At 36.1% G+C, this 26,554-nt stretch overlaps 1 protein-coding gene and 1 long non-coding RNA gene across 2 annotated transcripts in view; one reads left to right on the forward strand and one right to left on the reverse strand.

Annotated features, from left to right (window-relative positions):
* ADGRA1 (adhesion G protein-coupled receptor A1) overlaps positions 1-26,554 on the forward strand; it is a 263,104-nt gene that overhangs the window by 99,032 nt on the left and 137,518 nt on the right. The window contains exons 3-6 of the mRNA XM_032116446.1: positions 1,392-1,463; positions 5,244-5,315; positions 13,154-13,225; positions 13,980-14,143. Coding sequence (XP_031972337.1) covers positions 1,392-1,463; positions 5,244-5,315; positions 13,154-13,225; positions 13,980-14,143 — 380 coding nt within the window. The remainder of the gene's footprint in view (positions 1-1,391; positions 1,464-5,243; positions 5,316-13,153; positions 13,226-13,979; positions 14,144-26,554) is intronic.
* On the reverse strand, positions 43-24,562 carry LOC116447336. Its single transcript, XR_004241560.1, has 4 exons — positions 24,440-24,562; positions 22,443-22,582; positions 2,768-2,886; positions 43-1,722 (listed from the first exon to the last, which is right to left on the reverse strand). It is a non-coding gene; the product is annotated as an uncharacterized LOC116447336 (long non-coding RNA).

Consider the following 26,554-nt stretch of genomic DNA (forward strand, 5'->3'; position numbering starts at 1 on the left):
AACAAAAGAATTGTCCTTGCAAGTTGACTCTGGAGAAGAGGGTGCAGAAGTTTTGTTTATACAGTTTTATTTGTGAGAAGGTTTGGAAAATTCACAGTTAAAGAAATGGTCACAACTTCTTGAGGAAATTAAGACAAAGAAAGATAAATCTACTTCTTAAAGACTTTTAGAGTTGCATGTGGCAAGCTGAAAGCTAAACTTGACTGTTAAAGAGTCCTAACTCAGAACTTAGTTAGGGACAAATCACTCATTGACGTCATTGCTGTAATGAAATGGGTGTGAGACACAAATTTTTGGAACTGTATTCAAGAGATCTGCAAAAATGACTAGAAAAGTACAGAAATATTTATTTATGATTTTGACTTGGAAAATAAAATATATCCTACTGTGAAATAAACATTTGGGATATAATCTTGCCCTGTTCAGGCCAATCACAGGTAGTGGACTCAAGTTTTCAGCTAGTGTGCACTTTATCTGCAGTAAAATAAAAAGTCTTAAATAAGATTATTCCTGTGGCTGTTGATCCATCTGTACTTCAGCAGAGCTGAGCAGTGTATGTGCTGTGATTCTTGGAAGTGGCCAGCCCGAGAAACAGCACCGAAACTAGTGAGCACCAGTTGCTCCCCATGAATTGCAAATTGTCAGAAGATGAATACTGCCTGCAAGAATTTACAGCATTTGTCTCCTAGGCCTGCTTATCTAGTTGCACTGAAGGCACTTGCTTGGGGTTCACATCACAAAAGTCTTTGAGACAGTTCAGTAGTAAATCTGTGGGGACTGAGCTGAGAGCAGTGTCATGGCTCCAAGCACTGTGTCAAGAGCAGACCAGATTACTAATGCCAGTGAAATATTCTTTATCTGTAAAACAGCCAATCCTCTGGCTTGTCAGCAAGTGCAAAATGAAGCACCGATCTGCCAAATACGAGAAACTGCCTGTATTTCAGAACAGAAACCTGACCTGTCTGTCTCACATGCCAACTGCTTCGCCTACATTAGGTGGAAATGAGAAATTTATTAAGTGTAAAGTGCACAGCACAATGAATAAGCAAGCTAAAAGGCTCTTGCTTTGCTGACTAATTATTTCATTGACTCATTGATTAAAACATTTTTTCCTGGGGCAAGAATGGCTGGTAAGCTTGTTTTGAAAAGTATAAATAGGAGAAGAAGAATTAAAACAAGTGGATTTTTTTAAAGCATCTAATCTTGGAAAAAGATGTTTTTATAAACTGCAGATGATGTAATGTTTTTGATGCTACTATTTAAAAGAAATCCTTAGTTTTAGCTAAGACAGATAAAGGTTAGAATTGCATTGCATTTCACACTCCTCATGTATAACAGTGGTAAAGTAGGTAAAATGGTAATTAACCGCTCCTCCTATTATGCCTCTCTAGAGATCTGAAGAATAATTTGATCAGCACAATTGAGCCAGGGGCCTTCTATGGACTTTCAGAACTGAAGCGCCTGTAAGTATTAATTCCATTTGAATTATTCTGAAAATTGTGTTTGTATCGACATTTCTTTCCTTGGGCAACTCAAATATGCCACCAAGCAATAATCAAATAAGGGCACTGCCTGTAAAACAGAAAATCACACACTCTGCTTTTTACATTTACCATGCTTTTTCTTCTTCTTTCCCTTCTTTCTTCCATTTCCTTTTCTTTTTTACCTTTCTCCATTTAAAATCATCAGTTTGCTCTCCAATAAGTGTCCTAACAAGTACACCTGCAAAGGTAAAAAACATGCCTAATTAATGACTAAGCAGATGATATAATATCACTGTAGACATTAACCAGAAATAACACTAAGGAGCTTAGATGTGTGGGGACAATGGTTTGTGCTACACTAGGGGTTTTTTGTTACATAAGGTCTACTTTATTTTTATCATAAGTCAGATCTATAAAATACAGTATTAGAAAGGAAACTTTATCATACTGTGGAATTCGTCTACCATTTTCCATACCACCCACCTTGACTCTGCTTGATATCTTTTATTTTCATCATGGTTTTCTAAGGAAACAAGAGCTTACACAGTATATTCCATGTCCATCATTCTTGCATTCCTCTCTCGGAAAAATGTTCTGGTAATACTTTTGGAAGCACTGGCTGATTTTTAAACTACATTTTACAGGGTAAAAATACCTAAGTTACAAGGATTCTACAGCTGGGCATTTTTCTTTAAACTAACAAGGACTACAGACCCTCCTTAGTTGTACTCAGCCTAAGGAAAAGTGAGATGAACCCTTTTTTAATTATAATTTTCCAAGTGACAGCTTCCAAGTGTCCGTGCACTGACTAACTAGGCCATCAGCACATGCCAGGCATTTTCCTAGCCATCATGTATGCTGTCTTATGTTTAAAGGGAAAACCTATGAGAAAGCAGGGATTATTGTAGTGGGATGGGAAGATTTAGATGAGAATGAATGCAAATCCACAGAAAAAGAAATTGACGGCTCCTCTGCTTTTCTGCTGTGTGGTTAAATTCCCGAACCGCTGTGTGCCGGGAGCACTGCACCATGTTTCTATCTCTGATAATACTGTAGCTGTGTTTTCTAACACCAGCCCCTCAGGTTTAGTGTGTTTGGGTAGAAAACCAATTACATAATAATGATGAAGTTAGAGTAGCATACACATTTTTAATACAAATAAAAGCTTTAGGGTTGAAGCTTTCTTGCTGGCTCTGTGTACAGGGATGACAGTACACAGTACAATGATAAAAATGAGCGCTAATTGTTGCTTTGGCCATGCACTCTAATAACACAACTCTGACCTCTTGTGGGAAAACCAGGAAACCTGTGCAAGTCATGGGCTGCACATCCACAGACTGCACAGGTGGAGCCTTTAGGTCAGCCAGGAGAGATGAGTCAAGGGAGAGGAACTCATCAGGCACTGGAAAAGAGAGAAGAAAAGACTCTTCAGCACAGTAGAACTGGCAGTGTTGAGTTTTGTCATGCCAAATCTCACAAAAACCCTGTTGCTGATATGAACAAGGAACACTGGGCACAATCTGGAGACAGAGAATTGTTTAATTGCTGGACTGCCACATTTGGCACAAATCTGTGTAGTTCCATGGTAAACAAGTAAATATCTTCCTTCCTTCAGTGTGCAACTTGGGAATGAGACAGTAGAGCAAAAGGAATAAATAGTGTAAACTCCTGTTGAATACTGAAGACAGTTATTACTTTAAGACTATACATTCGCATCTTTTTATTTCCTGTGTAAAATAGAAATGACGCTGAGTAAAGCAGAAGATGATGTAATGTGGGCAACTGCAAGAGAAACGGCTATGGCAAGTCAGACAGGCAAGCCACAGGCTGTCAGAATGGTTTCTGAGAATGATTTAGAGAACTGTTATCACTTGTATTTGAATGACAAACTGAATTATTTCAAGGGTATAGCCAAAATTAATGGAAATTGAAAATTTGTGAAGCACTAAAATTATGGCATTAGGTTATTCAACACAGGAGAGTTATTTTCTCTAACATCAACTTTACAAGTCAGCATTAGTAAGTTAAACGTCTTACTCCTGAAAAGGAGCACCAGCTTTGTACATCATGAACTGATTTGTGTTTAATGTAACATGTATTAATCTGGAGGAAAGTGTAGCGAGTTGCCTTTTCTTTTTGCTAATTTTTTTTAGAAAACATGTTTTACAATACAGAGATTTCAGCCACTGCCATATATCTTCTTATAACACTTATTGAAGTAAACTTTGATAAAAATACTGTTTTGCTCTGTGCCACACTTAGAGAAATATGCACTTGTATTGATTAGTATAGACAAAATCTACTTTTGCTACCCAAATTATGCCCCACGTTGTGATGCAATTCTTCCGTACATGTTCAGACTTTGCCTAGACAAAAGCAAAGCATTACCCAACCAAGAATTCTGGGTAGGTTCTTTTTTATGTCTTCTAATATATAGATATATAGATATATAGATGCATATATATATGTATTTGTTTTAAACCTGCATTTTTAGATTTCCTATGTAGCTTTTATTAGGAGAATGTAAAGAATAATGCTGATATGAAATTATTGTACTATATTGTATCCTCACTATTATCTCAGCTGTTCCCTACTTAATATGCTTGACAAGCATTTAAGTAATACTTTCATTCTAATGTGATATTTCATCATATACTTGCACAACAATATATTCTTTGTCTGATAGAAGACAACTTCCTAGTGAACTCCAAAGAGATTGCCTTCATTTTCCAGCTAATTGGATGTGTTCCCATGAAAGCAGTAACTGGATTTGTCAAACTGCAACCTTTAGTCTTCCATTTGATTGCTTTAGTCTTCTCATGTATCAGTAGAAAAATACGGAATCTGCACAATGTAGTAAAGGAATCAGAAAACTATCTCTAATTCTAAAACAAAAAATAAATTCAGATTGATTTTAACATTTTTTTTGGCTGCACGATCACTTAAAATCCTTAGATAATTGCAACTATTTTAAAAAAATGTACTTGGTAAGAAGGAAAATTTGGGTCAAGGTTGAAAACCTAATACATAAAAATCCAACTCTAATTCAGAATCTACCAAGGAGCATTATTCATGTTTTTACCACAATATAATTGTTTAAACCTGTCTTTGTCTCCTTCCTGTAAGCATCTTGTACACTGTATTGCATGTATGGCTTATACAGAAAACATTTCTTCACTTTCTGCAGGCAAAAGTTATGGAATATAATGCCTTTTACTGTTTGTGCTCTTGGAAACCACAGTATTGCTCTTAAAAGAGCCTGCCAAGTGCTTATCAAAACTGACCTCACTAGCTCAAAAATTAATTGCCTTCTGGTTTCTGTGGTTTCAGCAAGAAAGGATGCTGTTAATGAGATGAAACATTAGTAAACAGTAAAAGAAAATTCAGTTTTGGCTGAATATTGCATGGAACAAAATGCATAATATTCTTCGTAAGTAAAAAAAACCTCAGGTGCTAATAACTCAGATCAAGAAAATCTGTATATTTGTAATATTATTTTGCTTTTATTGGCGACATATATATAAAATCCCATTTTAATGCAGTTAGAAGTCACAGTATGATTTGTGGAATATTGCTCAATAATGTTAATATAGAAGTTGTTTATTTAATTTGGTTACATTACATTATGGGAAAAGGTTTTATTTCTCATTTGTCTCTGACTCCTTAAGTATTAAAAATTAAGATGCTTTGTGTGATTATGTAGGTATGTATATAAATAAGACAGACTCAATGTTTCATGGGATTTTTGGTTTTTTTCAGGGATCTTTCAAATAACAGAATTGGTTGCCTAACACCAGAAATGTTTGTTGGACTTAACAATCTTCACAAACTGTGAGTATAACACCAGTTTTGTTTTAAACAGAAGAAATCTAAACTGTCACATGACTGACCTGATTATAGATGGCAAGAAAATTACATTGTATGAAAGTTTTCAGTTTTCTACTAAAAGGCCCCTCTCCTGAGCCTTCGATTGTGATGAATTGATATTTTAAATATGTTTTCTCTATTTCAATCGTAAAATCTTATCAGAACTGCACAGAACTAAATTTCATTTTCACATTAAAAAGAGGCAAAACATGGTGTTTCTGTTTGAATGAATTTCTGTTTGCATGTCTAAGAAACAATTCAAGTAAGTTGGCTGCAAATTTCCTGGCTGGGAAAGAGACAAGTCTTAGGAAGAATCCTGGTTTAAATGGACATTTGTCTGGGCCCAGGAGGGCTCTGTATCTTCATTCAGATCTGTCTTCATTCCTGAATGAGAAATAAATTCCTATACTGCACCATAGTGTGTGACAAATCTCATACTTTATTTTCATCCTCTCCAGCCAGTTACAGCATTTCCTTGGACAAACAGGGAAATCTTTCTAGAAAGATATGCCATGAGGTCAAGATAACACCAGATAAAAGGCTGAAATTGGCACACTTACTGATCACATTAATGAGAGTAACCATGCCAAGTCTTCTCTGATGAAAAAAAATGGGAATAGACGATGGGAAGAGCCATGAGAGCATGTGATGAACAGGTGCACACTGCCCCTCTTTCTACTCATCTCAGATGATGAGTGCCAAATCAGGCAAGCCCAACTCACCTATTGAGGGTTTCTGTGTCTGCTTTTTTGTGCACAATGAACACGACTGTGACTATAAAGCCACATTGCCTTGGAAGGTAAGTTTAATTCAAAATGGTGAAGTCACGTTATTAAGTGGAGTGTGTTCCTAGATGCTAGGAACAGACTCAATAGAAACTGTTCAAATCCATGCTCTCTCAGAAAGATCTGAAAGTTCCATTCGCAAATCTATAAGACCCCCATCTTAAAAGTGAATTAGAAGCTCAATACAGAACATCAGTCATTTGGTGGAAAAGAACAGAAATTCATTCCCAGTGAGTGCACAGCAGTTGGTCTGTGACAGTGTTTGGCTGTACTATCCCTTTTCTCTGGAGCCCAGGAAAGAATGTGGCAGTATAGCTCTACATCCTTCAGTGATGCCGGAGATGTTGGGAAAAGTCACAGTGTGCAGGCTGACTGCCCATGGTTACTGGGCTGATCAAACCACACCTTTACCGTTTCTTTTTGTACAGATTTGCCATATCCTTACTCTTTCTGGTAGCCTGAGTACCTGTCCCAGCATTTGCAAATTTTTTCTGAGCTATGAGGATCAGGGAAAGACTCACCAGTTCCCTCTACACAGTCATTAACACTATTTTCTTGCATCCACTTTTCTTGTGGGTCTAGCTTTCATTTTGAAGTGGGTGTAGATCCATAGGTTCCTGTATTGTTTTCCTTCTGTTTCCCCAGTTTATAGCAGAAATTTGAGTTAGACATTTCCTAAGTGTAGCTCCCAAGTGACAGTCTAGTAACATTTTTTGCTTTGAATAATGTTATTTAATGAAATTACCAGTCCTTTCATCTTTAAGAAGGTTCATCTCTTATTGTTCTCTTAACATTGACCAAATCTTGGTTTTGTTATTACCAGATTTCATGTTCACGTTCTCTTAATTCTGTGAGGCAGAGCCATTGTTGAAAGCTCTAAATGCAGTCACTCAGAAGACCGTTGCTGCAGAGCATCAGTAATGTCTTATTCCCCTCCCTTCCATCTTGTCCATTATCTTACTCTGTTTTACAGTAAATGCACTTAACACCAGGTTCTTCATGCTTTCGTGGATGTGATGTCCACACATCAGTGAAAAAAATTATTATTCTGGTAACTGGAGACTTCTTAGTCTCTTAGTCTCTTGGTATTTTATAAGCGAGTTTTGAAAGAAAGAAAAAATGGAAAAAAATTGTTGGCAAATCAGAAATTGGTAGAAAATCAATATCCAGCTGTAGACGGTGTATTATGTAATCATATAAAGAGATCACTAATTCTCTAAACAAGATAAATTATTTCTTGGTTTTCATACACATCTAGCATGATGCTACATAAAGAGGAGAAAATCATTAACATTTATATTTATGTTTTTGTATGAGTGGAATTAATCTTGCAGGCCCCTAATTGCCTGGGTATTCTTTTGATTTTAGCTAGTTCTGCAGATCAGTAGTCATACTGGAGGTGGTCTTGGGAAATACACTTTCCAGAATTTAGTGTGTGCTTCTCCCATAAATACATATAATCCAAATGACCAACCTGACTGAACAGAAGAGAAAATCATAGTAATGTGATATATTTAGGCTGGTATAATACCTACTCTTTATTAATCTCTTAGTTATATTAGAATAGTATTGTTGAAGTATCTTTTGCACCATGTCTTAGCATACTTTCCAAATTTTAACTTAAGTTCTTCCTGTCACTTTGTTAAGCTTTTCCTGTTATCATCTCTCTAGTTATTTTATCTTTTAAAAATTTGAAGTATTTTTTTCAAGATTTAAGATTTGGTTGTTAATCCATTTAGTCTATCTTCCATTTTTCTTATTTGGCTTTTAAATTGCCTTCCTACCACTGACCTAATAAATAGATCCATCCTGCATTCTAGTCTATGTGGCCTAGTGCTTTATTAATTACTTCATTTGTTTTAGTAGTAGTAGCAGTATTTCAAAAGTCTGTCCTTTGGAAATCAGAGGCTTATTAATAGTTTAGTCTACATTTTCCTTTCATCTCACATGAATCAGTTCACGACTGCTATGTCAAAAGCTACAGCTGCCTTGCAGGGATTGTCCTCTTTACCAAACCAAAGTCAAGAGTACCACTGCTCTTGTTGGGTCAGTGATTATTTTGTGAAGAAATACAGCCACAATCGCAGTCAAGAGGAACTGTCCCCTGCCATTCAGAGTATCTATCACATGTTCCTCGATCTCAGAAATCTTGTATAATGTCATAATGCTGATAGCAATTATTTGAACTGGGATCTCAATTTGTCTCTGCTGTAAGAACTGGTCATTGTTAGTGGACTGCAGGCTCATGCTGCCTGGTACTTTTCTAACACTCTGTAGCTTTGTTCCCCTTGGAAGTTCATGAAGAATCATACTTTTTAAACATGTTTAAAAGACAACAGGTCACCTTTCTGTTGCTGCTGATACCTCTGAATTGTGTTTACTTGCCATTTGAGGGGTATGAGAAAGCTGTTCTCTGGGAAGGTTATGGAGAAGCATTTACTTAGCAGAACATCAGTGTTTGTAACAAGGAAAAGATGACAAGTTCTTAAACATGGAACTGGTTTCGTAGCTATTTACTCAAGGAGCAATATAAAGATCCAACGTATGTGTTGATTTATGGAGTTGTTGATTTGGTAATTAGAGCTCTCCCGTGTTATGTTAGCAGAGATGAAGTGCAGAAGCATCTCTGCAGGCTGTTATCAAAACCAGTAGGGAGAGCCGTGAGTCCACTGGAAGGAGCAAAGGACATAAATCTTTTCATGTGCCTTCTGTGAAATAAAAATATGGGATTTTCTTGTACTGCTTACAAGCACAAATACCAGGTGAAACAAAATAACACAGTGTGTTTCACTCAATCTTGTAAATCTAATTCAATTTGAAAAAAGATGGAGTTAGAGCTGAAAAATCAGCTATGGGCCCAAACTGACACAGTTGTGGTTTGGCCCAGTGATGTGATGCGTAAATCTAAACTGAGAAGGGTAAAGGTATGTTCAAATACTTCACTAAAAGGATGAGGGCTGCCTGGGCTTTCAGGGGTAATGCAGACACTCTTCAGAGGGCTTGGTGGTTTTGTGCAGTCTATTTTAGAACAGGACAAGCTACGGAATTCTTGAATTAAGAAAAAAATGAATTAAAAGTATCATCTTGTATTGTTTTTTTAAACATGCAGACATACAGAAACCACAAAAAATTGTAAGTTCTCTTGACAACGTAGAGAAGACTTTTACTCCATTGCAGTCAGGGCATGTATGTCAGGGAACAGAAATTGAATTCAAAGTTACTAATGAAACCTAAAATTTCATACAGCCTCTGAAATTACTGCAGCCAGTGACTTGTGATTATGTCCCTTGAGATTGATTTAATTTTTACACCTTTTTGGATTTGATGGTTTTTTACTCTGTCAAATGATTTCAAAATGCTTTCATGTCATATGAGAGATGCAGCTGGCAGTGCTTCTCTATGAGAGTAGATTTATTACGTCTTCTAAGATACTATTTTACCTCTTTTGACTTATATATTACCTTTTGGCTGTGTTTATGCTGTGATGAGGTGCATGTATTCTAACTAGGAGTGACATAATTGAATGCAACAAATCTTCCAAATCTCCTTTGGACCCAATGTTTCAGTGCTTTGTTCCAGAATTATGTATGCAAATATATTTCTGCTAGGTAATAGAGCTGCTATCTACATTAATTCTGTTTATATTTAGTCTAAATATTAAGAGCTGTGAATACTGGGACGGTGCCCCTGTGCTGATGTACCAGACTACATTTATTTAGTCCCTCATAATTCAGCTTTTCAGGTTTCAAAACGTTGTGGCCTGAAATCTGTTCTAAGAAGCAGCTACTGCTGGGTCTTCCCTTTGGAAGTTCAAACCCGAACTTTATCATTGCTTCCAATTGTTTGATTAAACTGTATCTGATTTACTCTTCATCCTGCCTCTGAATCATCAGCAGCAGTTAGCTTTGTGTTAATATTCTACTGCAAATTCTTGTGTAACTTTCTTGATGTCACTGCACCAACTGATCATTTTGTATGGTGCCAGAAATCAAATAAAAACACACTAACACAATTCAAACAGACCCCATTTCAGCAACATTTCAGCAAATAAGAAAATACTCAATGTAACCTGCCCTCTCTGTATTTGTTGTCATTTTTTTAAACCTCTTATCCCACTTTTTTTTTTTGCACAGATCAATCTGCATTCAAATTTGCTTTTTAATGCTGCTCTTAAGAGGGAAGCATTCTTCATATTCATATACTTCTGCTTCTATCTATATTCTGCCTCAAATGATACTTTGACACACGTAACTCTTTTTGACTGTTTTGTGGCATTTGTCATTTATGTTAAAACTTTTGGCAAAAATGCTTTATTAATTTCTCTAAAAGCACAAGTATTGGTATATGAAAAAACTGTGTGTAGGACTTTATAAGTAAGACTGAAATGTTTTACCTCTGATAAAACTGGAAGCCCAGCCTTCTGTTAATGGAGTGAGTTAATGGCATAGTAAGTGCTATCAGCTTTGGAGTGCATTAATTTGTTACGTTTCAAATGTTTGCAAACTAAGTGTTACAGATGTTTTTAGAACAGATGTCCTTTTAAATCAAGCTAAAGTGGGCTTTTAGGATATCTGAAATGGAGGAATTTCACAACACTATACATTTGAAAATATTATAATATATTATGTAAATTATGTGCACTAAAGAACCAGGTATTTACAGAGTGCTGCATCAGCTCAGAAATACATGAGTTATTTGAGTGATTTGAGAAGATTTCTGAAATTTTTGTTAAAGAACAATCTATTTCCACTGTTAGATATCCAAATATTGTAATTATGTTTCTTGGACATAGAAATGTGTTGCTTTTTGACTTACACAGCCCTGTGAAGATGATCCTAGTCTGCTAATTATGAGTAGTGATATGGAAACTTCAAACCAGGTCATTGCCAGAACAATATGAAAAGTTGAGTAGCTGGCCTTCTGCTGATGTCACTGTCAGGAACTCAATTATTCCAGCACTTGGTAAAAAGGAATGCTATAGGAATTCTACAATCTTCTGTAAATGGAGTGCAAGTCAGGAATGTTTAGGTTAGTGCAGTGTAGGTCAGTTCTGGCTAGATATCTTGGTGAATTTGATAGGACATAAAAGCTCATGGGTGCAGTACCCACCAAATGGGCACCTCTGGCAGGTGCTTAGGTACGTCTGCTGAACCCCGCTGTGTACACTGTGCAAATGACTTACAGTTTGTCCCCATTTCCTAAAATATTGACTAGACATAAAGCTTTCCTTTGGTCCAAATGGAATTACCAAACTTCAGCCTCAGTGATCTGTTTGTTTTGCCATATGAAGCCTGGCAAGCTGTTTAAGGGAGAGGCTGGGATTTGCATCAGATTGGAAAACTTTCTGTACTGCAGCAGGGCAAGGCAAAGAACAGGACTGGGCAGATTGCTTTCCCCATCCTTCAGTTCAGGACTTACTGACTGTCCTCTGTCAGTAAGTTTATGCTGCTGTAACTTCTTTCATATTACTGGAACCACTTCTGATTTACTTCAGTGTAAATTTCAGTGTTACCAGTTTCTTTAGTCTTTTTAATGTCTCAGTTGACTGAGCTGCTTCAGCACATGCCTTGTCAGGCCTTACGTCCAAAGAACACATGGGTAGGTCCATCTAATTTTAACTAAAGAGGTTAAATGAGTCTGTGAAATGCTCATTATTTTTAGTTCCCCATTGACAAATCCAAAATATTAAAGGTGGAGAAATATGTATCTACAAGCAAACATTCATTTCCACTTTTGGACATATCCACACTTAGGTACTTGAGAATTCTTCCAAGAGCTTTGCACCACAACTGTATAAAGGTGCACTGTTAAATAAAATCTTAAAAATCAGTTCAGTTATATCAACACATCTCATCGTCACTTAATAATTTCACTTTATGTTGCTGATTCAGTTTATTTTTATACTCTATTACCAGAATTTTGCTTTAAACTACTAAGAAATTTTGAAGTGTTCAGTTGTATGCAAAAATGAGATTAGTTATTGCTTCAAGAGTGTCTTAAACTAATTTATAATATAATTAGCAACATTTTCTCTTCTTTCTTGAGTACATTGACAACATCTTTTTTAAGGAAAAAGTAATAAAACCATTTGCTTTGCCAGTCTACTTTTTTTTCCCCCTATATCTACAACATATCTCCAGTGAAGAGCTCTGACATTTTCCTGATAACTGAGTTTTTGTAACCAACCTTGAATTCAAACGTAGTCTTCAGGCACTGGGCAGAAAGGAACATATATCAATATTTCAAAAGTAGGCAGTTCATATGCTCTGAAACATTCATCTTGGATATGCACTAATTTTTAAGTTTATGGATATAGAAAAAGACATTATTACTTTACAATTAATCATTTAATTTTTGTACTACTAAGGCACTGGCAGAGAAGTACTGTTAAAGTGTGTGAAAGCGAATTGCCTCTATTTGCAAGTACTCAGCCTGAGCCATTCAGCCATCAAGACAAGAAATAGTAGAGCAGTAATTAAAATGGAAATGTCCTTAATTTAAGGATGGGAAAAATTGGTGTGTTTAAAGTCCTTTGTAATAAAAGTATTTGTGTAGTCACTTTGAAAACTCATTACTATTTCAAGGAATTACTTGAATTCTTTGGAACATTACTAAATTAAGACACTGTTTTTGTTTCTTTAACTTGAAGTGACATTCTATGTATACAATAAAAATACAACATAAGTCTCACTGACTAATTATTTTATTAATATTTTCACTCACATTCTAGAATATTCTCTTCACAAATTCCTTTCTTTTAAATATGTAGAAGTGTTCCTCTTTATGTGTATGTATATCTGCTGTGAAAATAAAACAAGTAAAAGTGTGTGATTTGATGTAAAAAAGTGCTGTAACTTACTAAGACCAAAAAGCAATGTACCAAATATAAATATGTTTTTACTCTTGTCAAGAAAGCAAAACTTCTTAATTAGCATTGGGAAAATTATACTCTATAACAATTTTCTTTTCTTCTCGTATTTGTTGTAACCAATGGTAAATTGCTTTTTTTCCCCCCAGGAATTTATCAGGGAATATTTTTTCAAGTCTCATGAATGGACTTTTTTCTGAGCTGCTAGCTCTGAAAGCCCTGTGAGTATCATTCCTTTTGTTTGTAAATCTGAAATACTTCAGAAAGGCATTAGAATAAACATAGCAGAGCTGAATATGAATTCAAACATGATTGTTACTAGAGATGCATTCCAGAAATAAAATCTGCATTATTTTTTTATCCATGTCTGGCTCACTGCTGATGAGCTGCCATCTTTACCTGTTCAGGGAAATGGCTGGCACTGACAACTCAACCCCATTCCTGACTAGCCCAGTCTAGCTCTCCTGACTAGCATCCCTTTTATTTTCTTTATACTTTATTATCCTATACCTTTCCATGGTTTCCTGCATTACATCATATTGTGCCTCTAATTGCACAAAACCAGTAATGTTAAATATTTTTCTTGCAATTACAATAAAAATTCCCATTTATTGATATTAATTGTACCTGCCTGAGATTTAAAAGTGTATACTGAATGTTTCTACTGAGAGGGGTTTTTAGTAATTGGAAGTATGTTATAGTATGATTTTCTGCAATAACACAGACTCAGAATTATTTCAGTAGTCAGTGATGCTGCTCTGTAACCAAATCCAGAATTTTTGCATAATATTAGGAAAGTTATTAACAGTGGGACAATGTGTAGTGGCTGTCTCAGAATATCTTTGTATTCATACATCCATAGTTGTGCATCTATCTAGAATTCTCTTTGGAATTAGATAATTTGAATCTAGCAGAAGAAAGTATATTCATGAAGACTGCATGTGTACCAATTATGGTCATTCTTTGCCTTTGTAGACATTTCAACACTGATTCACTCATTTGTGACTGTAACCTAAAATGGGTCTTGCAATGGGCCAGAAATGCTTCAGTCCGAATAGCGGAGGAAACAGTTTGTGCTTACCCCAGTGCTTTACATGGACTGTCACTTTATAACCTGAAGGAAAACCAGCTGATATGTGGTGAGTTGTACTCTCATTTAGCACTACAAATTGAAGTGGAATCCAGAGAAAATATTAAAAAAATAGACATGATGCAAAAAAAAAAAAAAAAAAAAAAAAAAAATTAATAAATCTGACAGGTATGTGACACAGAAGATACACCTAAGAATGAAAGAGAATGGAAAAAAAATAGAAATTTCTTATTTCATATGTCAAGAACACCACTGTCCTGCAATGTATTCAGTTACATGCAATTATGACATAAAACATTTAACTATGATGCTAGTTCTACATTGTATACTTCATGAAACTGAGGATTCCTACAGGAATTTATAGAATGTTTCATTCAAGTTATATATCTGACAGTGTGACATCAATGTCAAACGTCATTCTTGTATTTTTTAGTTTTATCAACCTGTAAGTATACATTTTAGCACTGCTTCCTGGGGGTGAATAGGATTCTTCCAGTGAGCTTCAGTTAGGTGAATTCTGTATTTGAAGATCTAGAAGTGAAACGTTTTTTGGAGATTTTCCACCATAACAAACATGAAGGATATAGTGTAAGGGAGAAAGCAAAAAAAATATGAATGAGTACAGAAAACTCATTTTACACTGAGCATTGTCTAGCAATGAGCAGACTAAACCAGAGATTTTTGAAAGTATCATACTGCAGAGAAAAGATCGCTGCTTGAGATGATGCCGGTGGGTTGCAGAATCAAAAGTCTAATTTCACACATAGTTGATTAATTGCAGAGTCTTTGAATCTTTGACATGCTTGAATGACAGAAAATGGCTGAGACTGTGACTTTGCTAATGTCTTTTGCAAACAAAAGGAGAGTCACACGTTTCTCTTAATAACCACAAGAAGAATGATGTGTGTCGCTAACAAAAACATTCATAGCAGAAGGGAGATCAGAAGTTGACTGGAATGATATATAGAGAATTGGTTTTAGCAACAAATACGTATGTTTATAAGTTGGAAGAGATGTGAAAGGATGTGAATACTACCTATGGATGGTCCATCAGGTGAATTGTTAAGGAAACAGAGATAGGTGTCTGGAGGCAAATCTGGAATGAGCTCTTGTGAGCGAAAGATGAGACATTTCCAGTAGCCTGTGTTACCAAACATTTTAAATTCTGCAATACTCTTCAAATATCAAGGTCCCGTTTTATAGAGAGCCAGCATGGGCATCTTCATAGTGATCCATTTCCCAGCAGGAGAAGTACTTCTTGTAAAAGTGCTGGAATGATCAGAAGAGTGATTAAGGACTGTTAATTGGTATTTCCAGGTAACAAGTGAATATAAATCTCTGAATTTTACAGAGGAAATGAAATCAATTTCTCAGAATTTCGTAATATAATTCCTAATAGGACTCCCTGTCACACCTTTGATACAGAAGTTATAATGCCCATCTAGTTCTCACTCCTATTTACAATGTCCATAGAACACTTGACAAGGGTTGTAATGACTTCCAGTAGCTTGAAATTGCTTCCAATATCCACAGAGAGTTTTACAGTGGTTATAATTGCTGAGCCTGCCACCAGCTCTGTCATGTCTGCCAGGTATTTCATGGAGCTCAGAGTATCTGCTGGGTAGCTCACAGTGCCCAGAACATTTACCAATTTCATTTTCTGTAAGTTAATTTGAGCTTAGGCATAATAGAAGTCTGTCTGGCACCAAAATAATACTGGCTATTGAGAGTGATTTGTAAATAATAAGTGTTGAAATATGCACAGGGCTGAATAAATTAAACATATCTTAAAGAAAATATTGAGTGACTTAAAAATTAAAAACTCCTTCATGTGAACACCATCCATACTGTCAGACAATTCTATTTATAGTAACTGATCTTCCTTCTACATGCTAAAAGATGTCATGAGGTATCGCAGTCACAAGATGAGCAAAAAAAAAGAAGAATGAAGGCCAAAAAAATAACAATAGGAGAGAAATGGGAAGAGATTTTTGCAGAAGAGTTAGGGAATGAACCAAAAAGTCAAATTATGTGGATTCTGAACAGCTACAGGGAGCAGTTTGCCATCAGCTTTTTAGATTTATTTTATATGTTGAAGTGAGAAAAACCCCATTTTTTGAATTTATTCCTGGCAAGCATTTCTCATGCATCTGCTAAGTCACGATAGCCAAAGTAGTAAGTTGCCTGTTGGAAACAGTTAAAAACCTGCTTTAGGGGTTTTTAGGAGCTAAGTAACTGCACAGTTTTAAAATTCCCAGGGTTCTGCTTGCATATTTCACTAACAGCTTTTAAGAGCTACTTAAATCTTCTTTAATAAAATTCTCCAACTGTCAGAAATGTTTGGTTAGAAAGCAATTCTTCACAATGTTGGAAATAAGGCTGAAAAGCTAGTTTGATGACAAAGGATAGTTTTGCCCTTGTCTTCTGCCTTAATGAGGAGGGACTGTGATGAATTCATAATGGTATGGACAGAGCATCCTTCTGAAAAATGGTTGTGAAATTGGCTTTGTGCAGTGCCTTGTTACTCTTTCTCCATGGCTCCAAATACAAGTTACTCAATTTTTAGGAGGAAAATTGCATTTTCCTGAATACAAGTGCTATAAATTCCACCTGAGGTCTGATAGGAGTCTGCGATTTTCCCTGGCACACATCATCAGCAGAGATGGATTCTCTAGGCCAAATTCTTCACTCAGGAGAGACCTGTAAGGGTTTTTGTCTTAAGGGGATTATGAAAGATTGTTCTTAAGGCTGGGATTTGATTATTTATACTGATGAATGAGATACGAGAATTTAGCTTCTCAGTCTCAAAACTGTATTGATGTTACTGAACAGCATGAAGAAGTAAAAGTTCAGTTGTTCTGCAAATTACAATTGACAAATAACTCTGATGGAGTGTTTTTCTGTTAGAAAGCATTGACTCATCAAAACAGGTATTTGGGAAAGTGCTGACTTTCTTCTTTGCCCCAATTAGATTTTATTTAAAAGTTAGAAAGTTGTTGACATAACAGCAATAATATTCACTTAAGTGTTTTGACTAAAATGCTGAAAATATTTGCTAAATATTACCAAAAACTATTTAAAAAGTGAAAGTATAAAAATCATTTTATATAGTGCTTTAAGACATTTGTTATTTATTATTTATTTATACCACAAAGAAAATTATCTAATTCTCCTGGGACAGAATGCTGTTCCTCATGCAGATCTCCTACAAATTAAAATCTTGGTTTTTGAATATACATATGCTGTACTAATGTTTATAAATAAGTAATTGAGAGCATCTTATTCCCTTCTTTTAATTTAAAAAGAAATTGCTTGAAAAGAAAATATAAAAGGATATTGAGGAATCTATTTTTTTTTACTTAATTTATTGCATTACTACATAATAAATTACATTTTTATTCTTTATCATTATTCATTTTTTCATGCAGTTAGTAAAATTTTTTTTCTTTTTTGGTGTCAGTAACTTTTCAGGTTTCTGTAGTCTACTCTCCTAATCTTGGTCACGATATTGTTACATGGACCTATAAAGCAGAAAGGTTCAAAGAACTTGAGGTAGTATTTTGTCAGTTCTCAGGAAATCTAAATGTGGAGAAGAGTCTACACTGTTTTCAAGTAATTTTGCACTACTCAACCAGATGGTTTGCTATGCATACATTCACATCATTGCATCACAGCACTTCCAAGCAAGCTTGTTCTGCTGCATGACACCTTTCCAGTACTTGTCCTTACCTTTCCTATAGTTGTCCTTACCTTTCTGAGCCATGCTGTGAGGCAGTCTGCCAGAAGGCCCCATAAAGCAATCTTAAACAATCCTGGATGGCTCTCAGGCCATGTTAGCAGAGCTCGCTCTGGCCCTTTGCATCTGACCCCTTATGAGATACTGGCTAAATGCAATCCCCCAAAACCATGTTTGCCCTTTTCCTGTGTTGATGTAAAGCTGTGCACAGCTCTTTTCCTTGGAAGAAACAAATCGATTGCTTCTCTCTTTATTATGCTTCTGCATCAAATGTTTCTGTTTCCCACTTCCTTATTATCTGTGTTATAAGGATCAGGAGAAAACCTTCCATGTTGAGCTGCTTCAACACGGGACTGTAGGAAAAGAGTTACAAGAAATTCTAAGATACAGCATTATTTCTTTACCTGTACTCTGCACATCTCTGGAAAAACCCATGCTGTTGCAATAACTACAACCAGCAAGGGCAAATGGAGACAATTCGCAAAGCTAGTATTAATACATGTTCTCCTTATACCACCCTCAGCAAAGAAACTTCAGAGGTAAAGGAAATAGTTATAAGCACAAATGTTAGATACATTCATTTAAGACACAGTCTCAGGGAAAAACATGGTAGAAACAGAACTTGCAAAGCACAGAGTAACGGCAAATTACAAGACAAAATATCTCAGCCAAGTTGTTTTCCTTTCTTGTACTAACATGGGTGAGATAGTATCTGGTTTTAGGTACCATCTCATCTCCCATAAGTGAGGGTAGGGTGCTTCCCGAGTCGCAGGAGCCTGTTTTTCAGAGGTGGAGTATCCAGAGCTTCAGTATCCAGAAGCTTGGTTTGAATTCTCTTGTTGCTCTGTATGCTTCACATTCATGACAATCAACTGCAGGGCATTTCACACAGGGGTTATTACAGTAAATTATTTTGAAAGTATGTATTATGCCAAAACATGTTTTCTGTCCATGGGTGGTGCATCTGTTGGCTATGACCCATAGAATTGTAAGCATTTACATTGAACTTTTAGTGAGAAATTCTTTGGGTTGGTTCATAATTTACTAAAAGCTTTAATAGTCAGTTAGGACTTTCACTGGGGATGACAAGGAGTGAGCACTCAAAATAGAACTGAAGTTTTGTCTGTGTAGGATCTGTATGGTGAGGCTTCTGCCTTGCCTCAGGGGGCTGTCTACTGAGAAAAGTGTTAACACTGCAGTAGAATAAAAATCCTTCCTACTGGAAATAGAGATGAGAAAAGAAGATAACAGCTACAAGTTGTGAGTGTCCAACAGTGTTTGAATTATTACTCAGTCTCTGAACTCTGTAAACTACCTTAGTTTAAAGTGTTAACTCATGAGTGAAATTAGCAAGTTCTGACTCATAAAATATTATTGAAATGTGGGGTTTGGGGTGTGATAGACTCCCTGCTTAGGAGGGACACTTAAAAGGAAGGAGTAGAAATCGAGGAGATAAATCCTTTTCTGACTTCTGTATTCTGCAATAAAATTCTTTAAATGTTTCATAGAAAACGTGAATAATTTATTGGAAGGGAGGAGATATAGTTGTTAGGGAATTGTTTGTACTTAACTAGCACCTTGTCTGTCGTAGTTTGCCTCACTTCATTGAGAATCAGAGTATCTGTTGCCCCAAAGGAGCAGAGTCAGGCTAAAATGTAGGCAATTTTTGCTCTGATGCTCAGTACCTGTTCACACTGAAACTTGTGCAAAGCAAAAAAAAAAGAAGAAAGCACATTTATATTATTTATGCATTTGTTCTACTTGTGTTCTTAGAGATTCCTTGTCAATTTTTAGATTCAGTTTCTTAAATACAAAGGTAGGAAGTACTTTCATCGTTACCTACCGACTGTCACATTTTCTAATCTGCATTTCTCATACTTAAGTATCAGGAGAGCATTAGGGCATATTTCTCCCAGGCCACATGCAGCTCCGTAGTCTATTTTGATAAGTAATTTTTTCTTTTTTGCGGTCTTACCTAAAATGCAAAAAAATTCAACACATTCAAGGCATTTTAAATCAATTAGAGTAATACCATTGGGAAAAAAAGAGAACATTTTGTTTTCTATACTTCCTCTATAAAGTACTTTCATTTTTTTGAAGAAGCTTTCTTTTTCCTCAACATAGATTCTTAAAACACAGTGTGGCTTTAAATGCTTTTTCAGCAATGATGGAATAGTGTTGTTTTAAATGTTGCATTCGTTGAAATGTCTTTATAATTTTACCTAATGTAATTGCACATTGTTTCCCCATCACTCCTAGCAGAGTAAGTCAGTATCCACTGTCCAATAGTAAGAGCTTTGAAAGAAAGATGTACTTTTTAAATGCTGAAAAAGGAAAAAAAACCAGATACTGGGGAATTTTGTCTTTGAAAGAACTTTTTCAACATTTAAATTTAAGCTGAAATCAACTTAATGCATTCAGCCTCTATCTGTGAGAGTCTTTAAGAATACTGTCAACTATCTTGTGTTAGGGATGTTGGTTGAGAAGTGAGATTTGAAATTTCTTTTTTTATGTGGTGCCAAAAATTAAATATCTACATTGCCATTCAAGTCTTAAAATGACAAATATATATATTTGCACATAGGTTTTTCTTAAAAGTTTTCTTTTCTCTGTAAAATATATTGCAAGAAAGAATACTGGCTTAAAATTAAAAAGGAGTATCTTCATTTCTTTTTCTCAGTGTACACAAAACATTTTTTTGGTCTCATTTGTTACTTAAACTTGGGGACAGGCTTGAGATTATTGTTTCAACCATTTCTTTCTTAATTTACAAGTCATTCTTACTCCATTAACTCAGTGTAAATATTGAACTGTGAGAGTTTTCAGTATATGGTAACTGACTAAACTCAAAACCTCAAGCATGAAGAATGATGGATTAATTATCCAGATTTAGATTTCAGTCCTGCAGTTTCTTGGCAGTCCACAGGTAGCTTGCTGCATTCATGCAGAGCATTGTCTTCCAGAATATGCAGGATCAAGACTTCAGCTCTAATTCTTCAGGGAGTGCCTAATCACATGAATAGGTCTAATTATGTTGAAATAGGAATAGTCACACTAAAAACCTTTCACAGGATTAGGTTTTTCAAGATATGGATAGTGATACAATTAGCAGTATTTAAATCCTCTTCTCATTACTTTTGTTTTACAATGTTAGCAATTCATGATTTTCTTTAATAAAAAAATATGCATAATAACAGAATGTATATAAATCAGATAATATAACTGTGTATTTTGGCTCTTTCAAAGATAGATGGGGTAGATTCATTTTATGCCAGAGCTAAGTGGCCATTTGTATATCAAAACTGGTTTCCATACTATCATTTGGTAGTATGAAATGAACAATGGGACCTTTTGGCTCCAAATTCTGAATTTCTCATCTAATATGATCAGTCTCAAAATGGGGGAAGAAGGAATATGTTGCCCTACATTTACTATTAAACATTATCTAATCTCTTTAGTGGCAGTTTAGAACACTGCTGCAAGATAGGGGACAAAAAATTAATAACAGTTAAATCTCATAAATGTGAAATAGCAGAAATATTAAAATGTTTGTTTGAGCATGAAATTTTACTACTACATATTTTCTTGCATCTGTGCTCACAGATGAAAATCCAGTTTAACAGAAATTTTCATCCCTGAAATTTTGCTGATTTAGATGGTCTAAATGTACCCAATTTGTTTTTCTCTTATATACTTACTTATATAAGAGCTTACTCTTATATACTGCATTAGAAGTTTTTAATGTACGCTTGTGTCTTGTTTTCTGCATTGTCTTTGACTGTTCTTCCAAAATGCATGCAAAATAGCTGAAGAAAAATTTAGCCAAGGTGGAGCGAAAATAGCAGTGAAATGAGGCCTTTTTAATCTTCAGACTTCTGCCCTTGAACACTTAGCTGGCCATATCCAAAAGCCAGTTGCTCATGAGCAAAACAATGGTAAAACAAACAGCCTTGACTACAACCCATGGAGTATCCCTGAAGATATAGTCTTTATTTATAATATGGTAGCATGTAGATTAAAACACTAGGGTTAAATTTTAAATACTGGTGGTCTCTAGCTAAAATTATATAAGCTTTTTAACAAACCTATGTTAATATTGTCCAATAATGACATTCATTAGAGTTTGCTGTAATTAATCTTAATTGTTCTCATAGGAAAATTCCCTATAAAGCTTCCATCCTGACAAACTCTCTTTTAATTAAGTGGAGTATACCATAGTGGCATTTCACATTTTTATAGCACATTTCATCATTCAGCACTTTCTTTAATGTTTGTATAAAAATGGCTGTTGAGAGCTTCTGACACTGTCAGCTGGGCTGAAAGGAGTTTGGAATGGAAAAATTTAATACTTCAACAGAACTGTTGCTCGTTCAGCATTTCTTTTATGAACTTTTTTTTTTTTTTTTTAATACTTTCTGGCATAGATGAGTAGTCATGCAGCCTACTGGACTCTGGGCAATTAGGGGCAATTACAGACACTCTTGGGACCTTCCTGCCACTCTCTGAGTGTGCAGTTATGACATGAAAATAAAAAAGGTTTAATGTTTGGAAAGATGAGTATTACCACTGCACTTCCCAGTTAGATAAAGCTAATCAGTATATTTGATTATACCTGTTGGACCTGTTGGAGTGGGTCTAGAGGAGAGCTGCAAAGATGTTTGGAGGCATGGAACACCTTTTCTGTGAGGAAAGGCTGTGGTTGCTCAGCTGTAGAGGTGAAGGCTCCAAGACCTCAGTGCATCCTTTCAGTACCTAGGGAGGGTTTTTCAGAAAAATGGGGACAGACTTTTTAGTAGGCTCTGTAGCAAGAGAATTAGGAGTAAGGGTTTTTAAACTAAAAGAGGATCTATTTAGGTTAAATATAAGGAAGAAGTTTTTTACAATGAAGGTGGTGAGACACTGGCAATGGGCTACCCAGAGATGTGGTGGATGCACACACTCCTGGAGGACATGAAGGTCAAGTTGGATAGGGCTCTGAGCAAACCTGGGGAGTTGAGGATGTCCCTGCTCATTTTGGGGGCAGTTGGACAAGAAGACATTTAAAGGTCCATTCCAGCCCAAACCTGTGTTTTGTAGAGCTGGGTGCTTTACTTTTCCACTGCTCAGCCATTTTTATTAACTGCGAGCTGTAATGAGTATGCAAAGCCATGAGCCAGCCAGTTCACTTGCCATAAGAGTAATTTGAGTAATCAAAATTAGCTTTCTAACAGTGGGTTCTGACTGGTGCCAGGAATGAATTTGTGTCGATGACTCTTCCAATACCATAGCTGTCAATATGTCATGGTCTTCAAGTTTCAGCATATGGCAAGTAATCAAATGCTCCTCATCTTCTGAAGTAGAGTTTCTGGGCAATTTTGAAAATAAGAAATTGAAAAGTTGCAGAAGTTTTATTTGATAAGAAAGAAATCAGTGATGAGAAAACTATTTACCTATTCTTCTAAATTTCTATGCCAGTGTAAGACAATGCAATTTTTAAAATTGTTTGACTGGAACAAAACCTTGAATTTCATATTGTGGAAATCTTTCAAGTAACTGTTACCATTTTACAAATTCAAATGTTATAATATTTGACATTTCTATTAAAGAAATGAAACCAATTATTAAATAAGTGAAACCTGTTACCTCTGTTTCTCACTGCCTCTACTTTCCTATCAAGTAAATCACTGCTATCAGTAAATAAGAAAGGGTTTTTCCACTGCTCCCTCACAAGGCACATCAGTCCCTAGAACCGGTGCAAAAAGGGTAATTTAGTTTTACTGGGCCATATGAATCTGGAGGAAACTCCTGTGGACAAAGACAGGTTAAGTAACTTTGTCATGGCTGGAAATGTCATCCACCTGCAGAGTGCTGGATGGAACCTATATTACTTGAATTTGCCAAAACTGACTAGATTTTAATTGCACTTTCCCCAGCTCAGCCTTTCTTAGTTTCTATGTAGCTGTAAATTATTTTAAGTAAATAAAGCAGATAAGTTATAGAATCCAAGTGAGTCTCAGAGACTCATCCAAAGCTATGATTGTAGCTCATCTTGGCATATTTGAACTGACTTTTATCTTCTATTTTGTGTATATGGAGTACCTCTCTGAGGTAAACTAACCCAGGTAACTGAAGCAGCAGTACCAGTGGACTGTGACAGCCTGGGCTCACTGTCCTTCTAACTTATGGTAAATCCTGTGTACTACTTCTGCTTATCTCCTTTGATGGCCTTACAGAAGTTTGCAGGAATAAAACGCAGTACAGAATTTGTAGCTTTAAGTAAAACAGCATACATATCAGAAATCTTGCTCTTTGGTTAGTGGCTACCATTTCGGTGTAGCACTTAGCATTACAAAAGAAACATAACCCCATAATTTAACTATAAGATGCTGGGAAGAAAAAAAAAATAACAAACCAACCAAAACAAAACCACTGCTTGATATTCTTGTCTGAAAAGCATGTATGAGAGTGAAAGGGACTGATAAAATGGTGTGGAATATGTCTTGCCATGCCAGCATTATGAAGCTGGTGGAAATTAGAAGCTATTACACAAACAAAAGCTCTGCTTTTTCTGCAGTGAGTGATAAATGAATGTGATACAAAGCTTTCTTGTCCCAAGCCCAAGAGACTTACCTTATTCTGCTGTGTTTAATACATGTTGGCATCTGTATTTTCTTGATATTGCATTGAAATTGGAGCCAGGCACAGCTTTTATTAAAACTGAAGCTTGGCCTCAGTTCTGTATTCATTCTTGACTTCCTTGGCACGTGGTGCCGTCTGTGACCTTCTACACCAAATGTTTCATTACTGCCAGCAAATTTTGCAACACAGAAACTGGCGTTGGTGTGCTGGCACCTCCCTTTTTGGCAGAGCTGGCCATTGGAGCGGTTCAGATCATGCTCTTTTTCTCCAGTTCCGTTCAGTAAATATCATCAGATGTAATTTGCACTGTCAGCAATTCAGATTTTTAACTAATGTTTTTCAATTTGTTTTTCCTCATTTTCATCTGTCCTTTTTCTTGGATTGGTTCCTTTGCTTTGTCCTCACTTCCAGCTTTCCCCCACTGTGCTTTCCATGCACATTTCTTTCCCACTGAGACTGTATACAAATATTAGAGCTCTAACTCACACTTTTGTCAGCAGGATGTGCCGCACTCTGTAGGCACACTCAGTTCAAATAAAAAGCCCATTGGCAATACAGTAAATCAAGTGATTAACAAGAAGCAAAATGCCAACCTCTGGCTTTTTTTTTCTGTCCCAGAAGCTTGTGGTACACTGTAGCAAACTGAATTTTCTACCAATTAACTGAAGTCAATGGTGTATCCTGAGATGTGAGCACTGTAGTACTGCTGATGTGTGGGCAGCCTGGAGAAACCTGTGGATTTTCCTGTTTCTGGTTGTGTGAAAACTGTTGATGTCAAACAAAGCCAATTAATGAGGACCAGAAAAAGCACAGCAGAAAACTGTGCTGGTAGACTGAGCAGCAGAATGTGCTGGTGCAGTACAGGTTTAGGCACTTAGTAGCTGTTGAGCTGTAGAGCTGAGCTGCCCAGGTTAAAGGTTATGCAGCAGAAAATGCAACGAAAGTGGCTAGAGGTAGGACACAGTTTCTCCAGTACCTTGTGCTGGTCACGTTGGTTGATGACTAGCCAGCTTTCTGTGGTGTTTAGGCAAAGCTGTTGGCGTGGGCCAGGTTTTGGGCTTACAGATTTGCTTTTGGTCATTCCCCCAGAAGACAGTAGTGACCATTCATTAGAAGTGAATATTATCTAAATAATATGGTACTTAAAAAATAACTAAAATATGGGTAGAAATGCAGTTTATGTTATCTTTTTTACAAGCATTTTTGTTCCATGTATGTCAGGCAACAGCAGTATTTCCTTCATACTTTCCTCCTTTCCAACTTTTAAAACAGAAAGGAAGGCAAAAACTAGATAGGAAATTGAAATACTTTTAAAATCTCGAGAACTGAATTGGAAGGAAAAAATAGGATATACATAATGTGTGTATGTGTGTGTGAGACAAATTCTTTTAGAAATATATTAAGGACACATGCATTGGAACATTTCCTTAGAGCTTCAGCACACCTTGCTATTTTTCTGTTTTAGCTAACTGTTTTTAAAATAATTTCTATTTTCTTTTTCAACTTTTTTAACATCTTGGGGCACTGCATGCATTAAAATGTGCAGGGCTATACTCTCTGTGAAAAGGACTCAAGTGATACCCTAATTCAGTGGTATTTGTGTAACCTGATTCCCTCTCTGTATGTCCTCAGTATTCTAGTCTAGAGCTAATCTGAAATACAAGACTAGATTGCATGAAGAGTCTGGCCTTCAGTCAACAAAACCCTTTTCTGCTGAGAAGTGAAAGATAACGAAAAAGATGTAATTACTGTAATGATGGGTTAGACCTTTAGATTCATGCTGCAATCAGTGATTCCTGTGGTGCTCTGCTGCAATCATGGTTTAGTGCTGACTGGAGAGACAAGACAGGTAAAGACTGTAAAACACTCCATCAGCTCTTGATCTAAATGCCTAGAGAGGAGTCACACCTCTCATTTGCAGATAGTGGTGTTCGCTCCAAACTTGAGGGCAGCACAGTGCATGATCTTGAAACGAGCATCTTGGAGTATTGTTCAAGTGTGTAAAAAGTAAATAAAATCCCTGTAAATTACTCCCTCCCTTCTCAACATACAATAGTGAACTTTTTAATCTTATGAAGCTGTTGTGTCTGCCATATGTGCACACAC

This window comes from Corvus moneduloides, chromosome 8 (assembly GCF_009650955.1).
Source record: "Corvus moneduloides isolate bCorMon1 chromosome 8, bCorMon1.pri, whole genome shotgun sequence".
Lineage (NCBI taxonomy): Eukaryota > Metazoa > Chordata > Aves > Passeriformes > Corvidae > Corvus > Corvus moneduloides.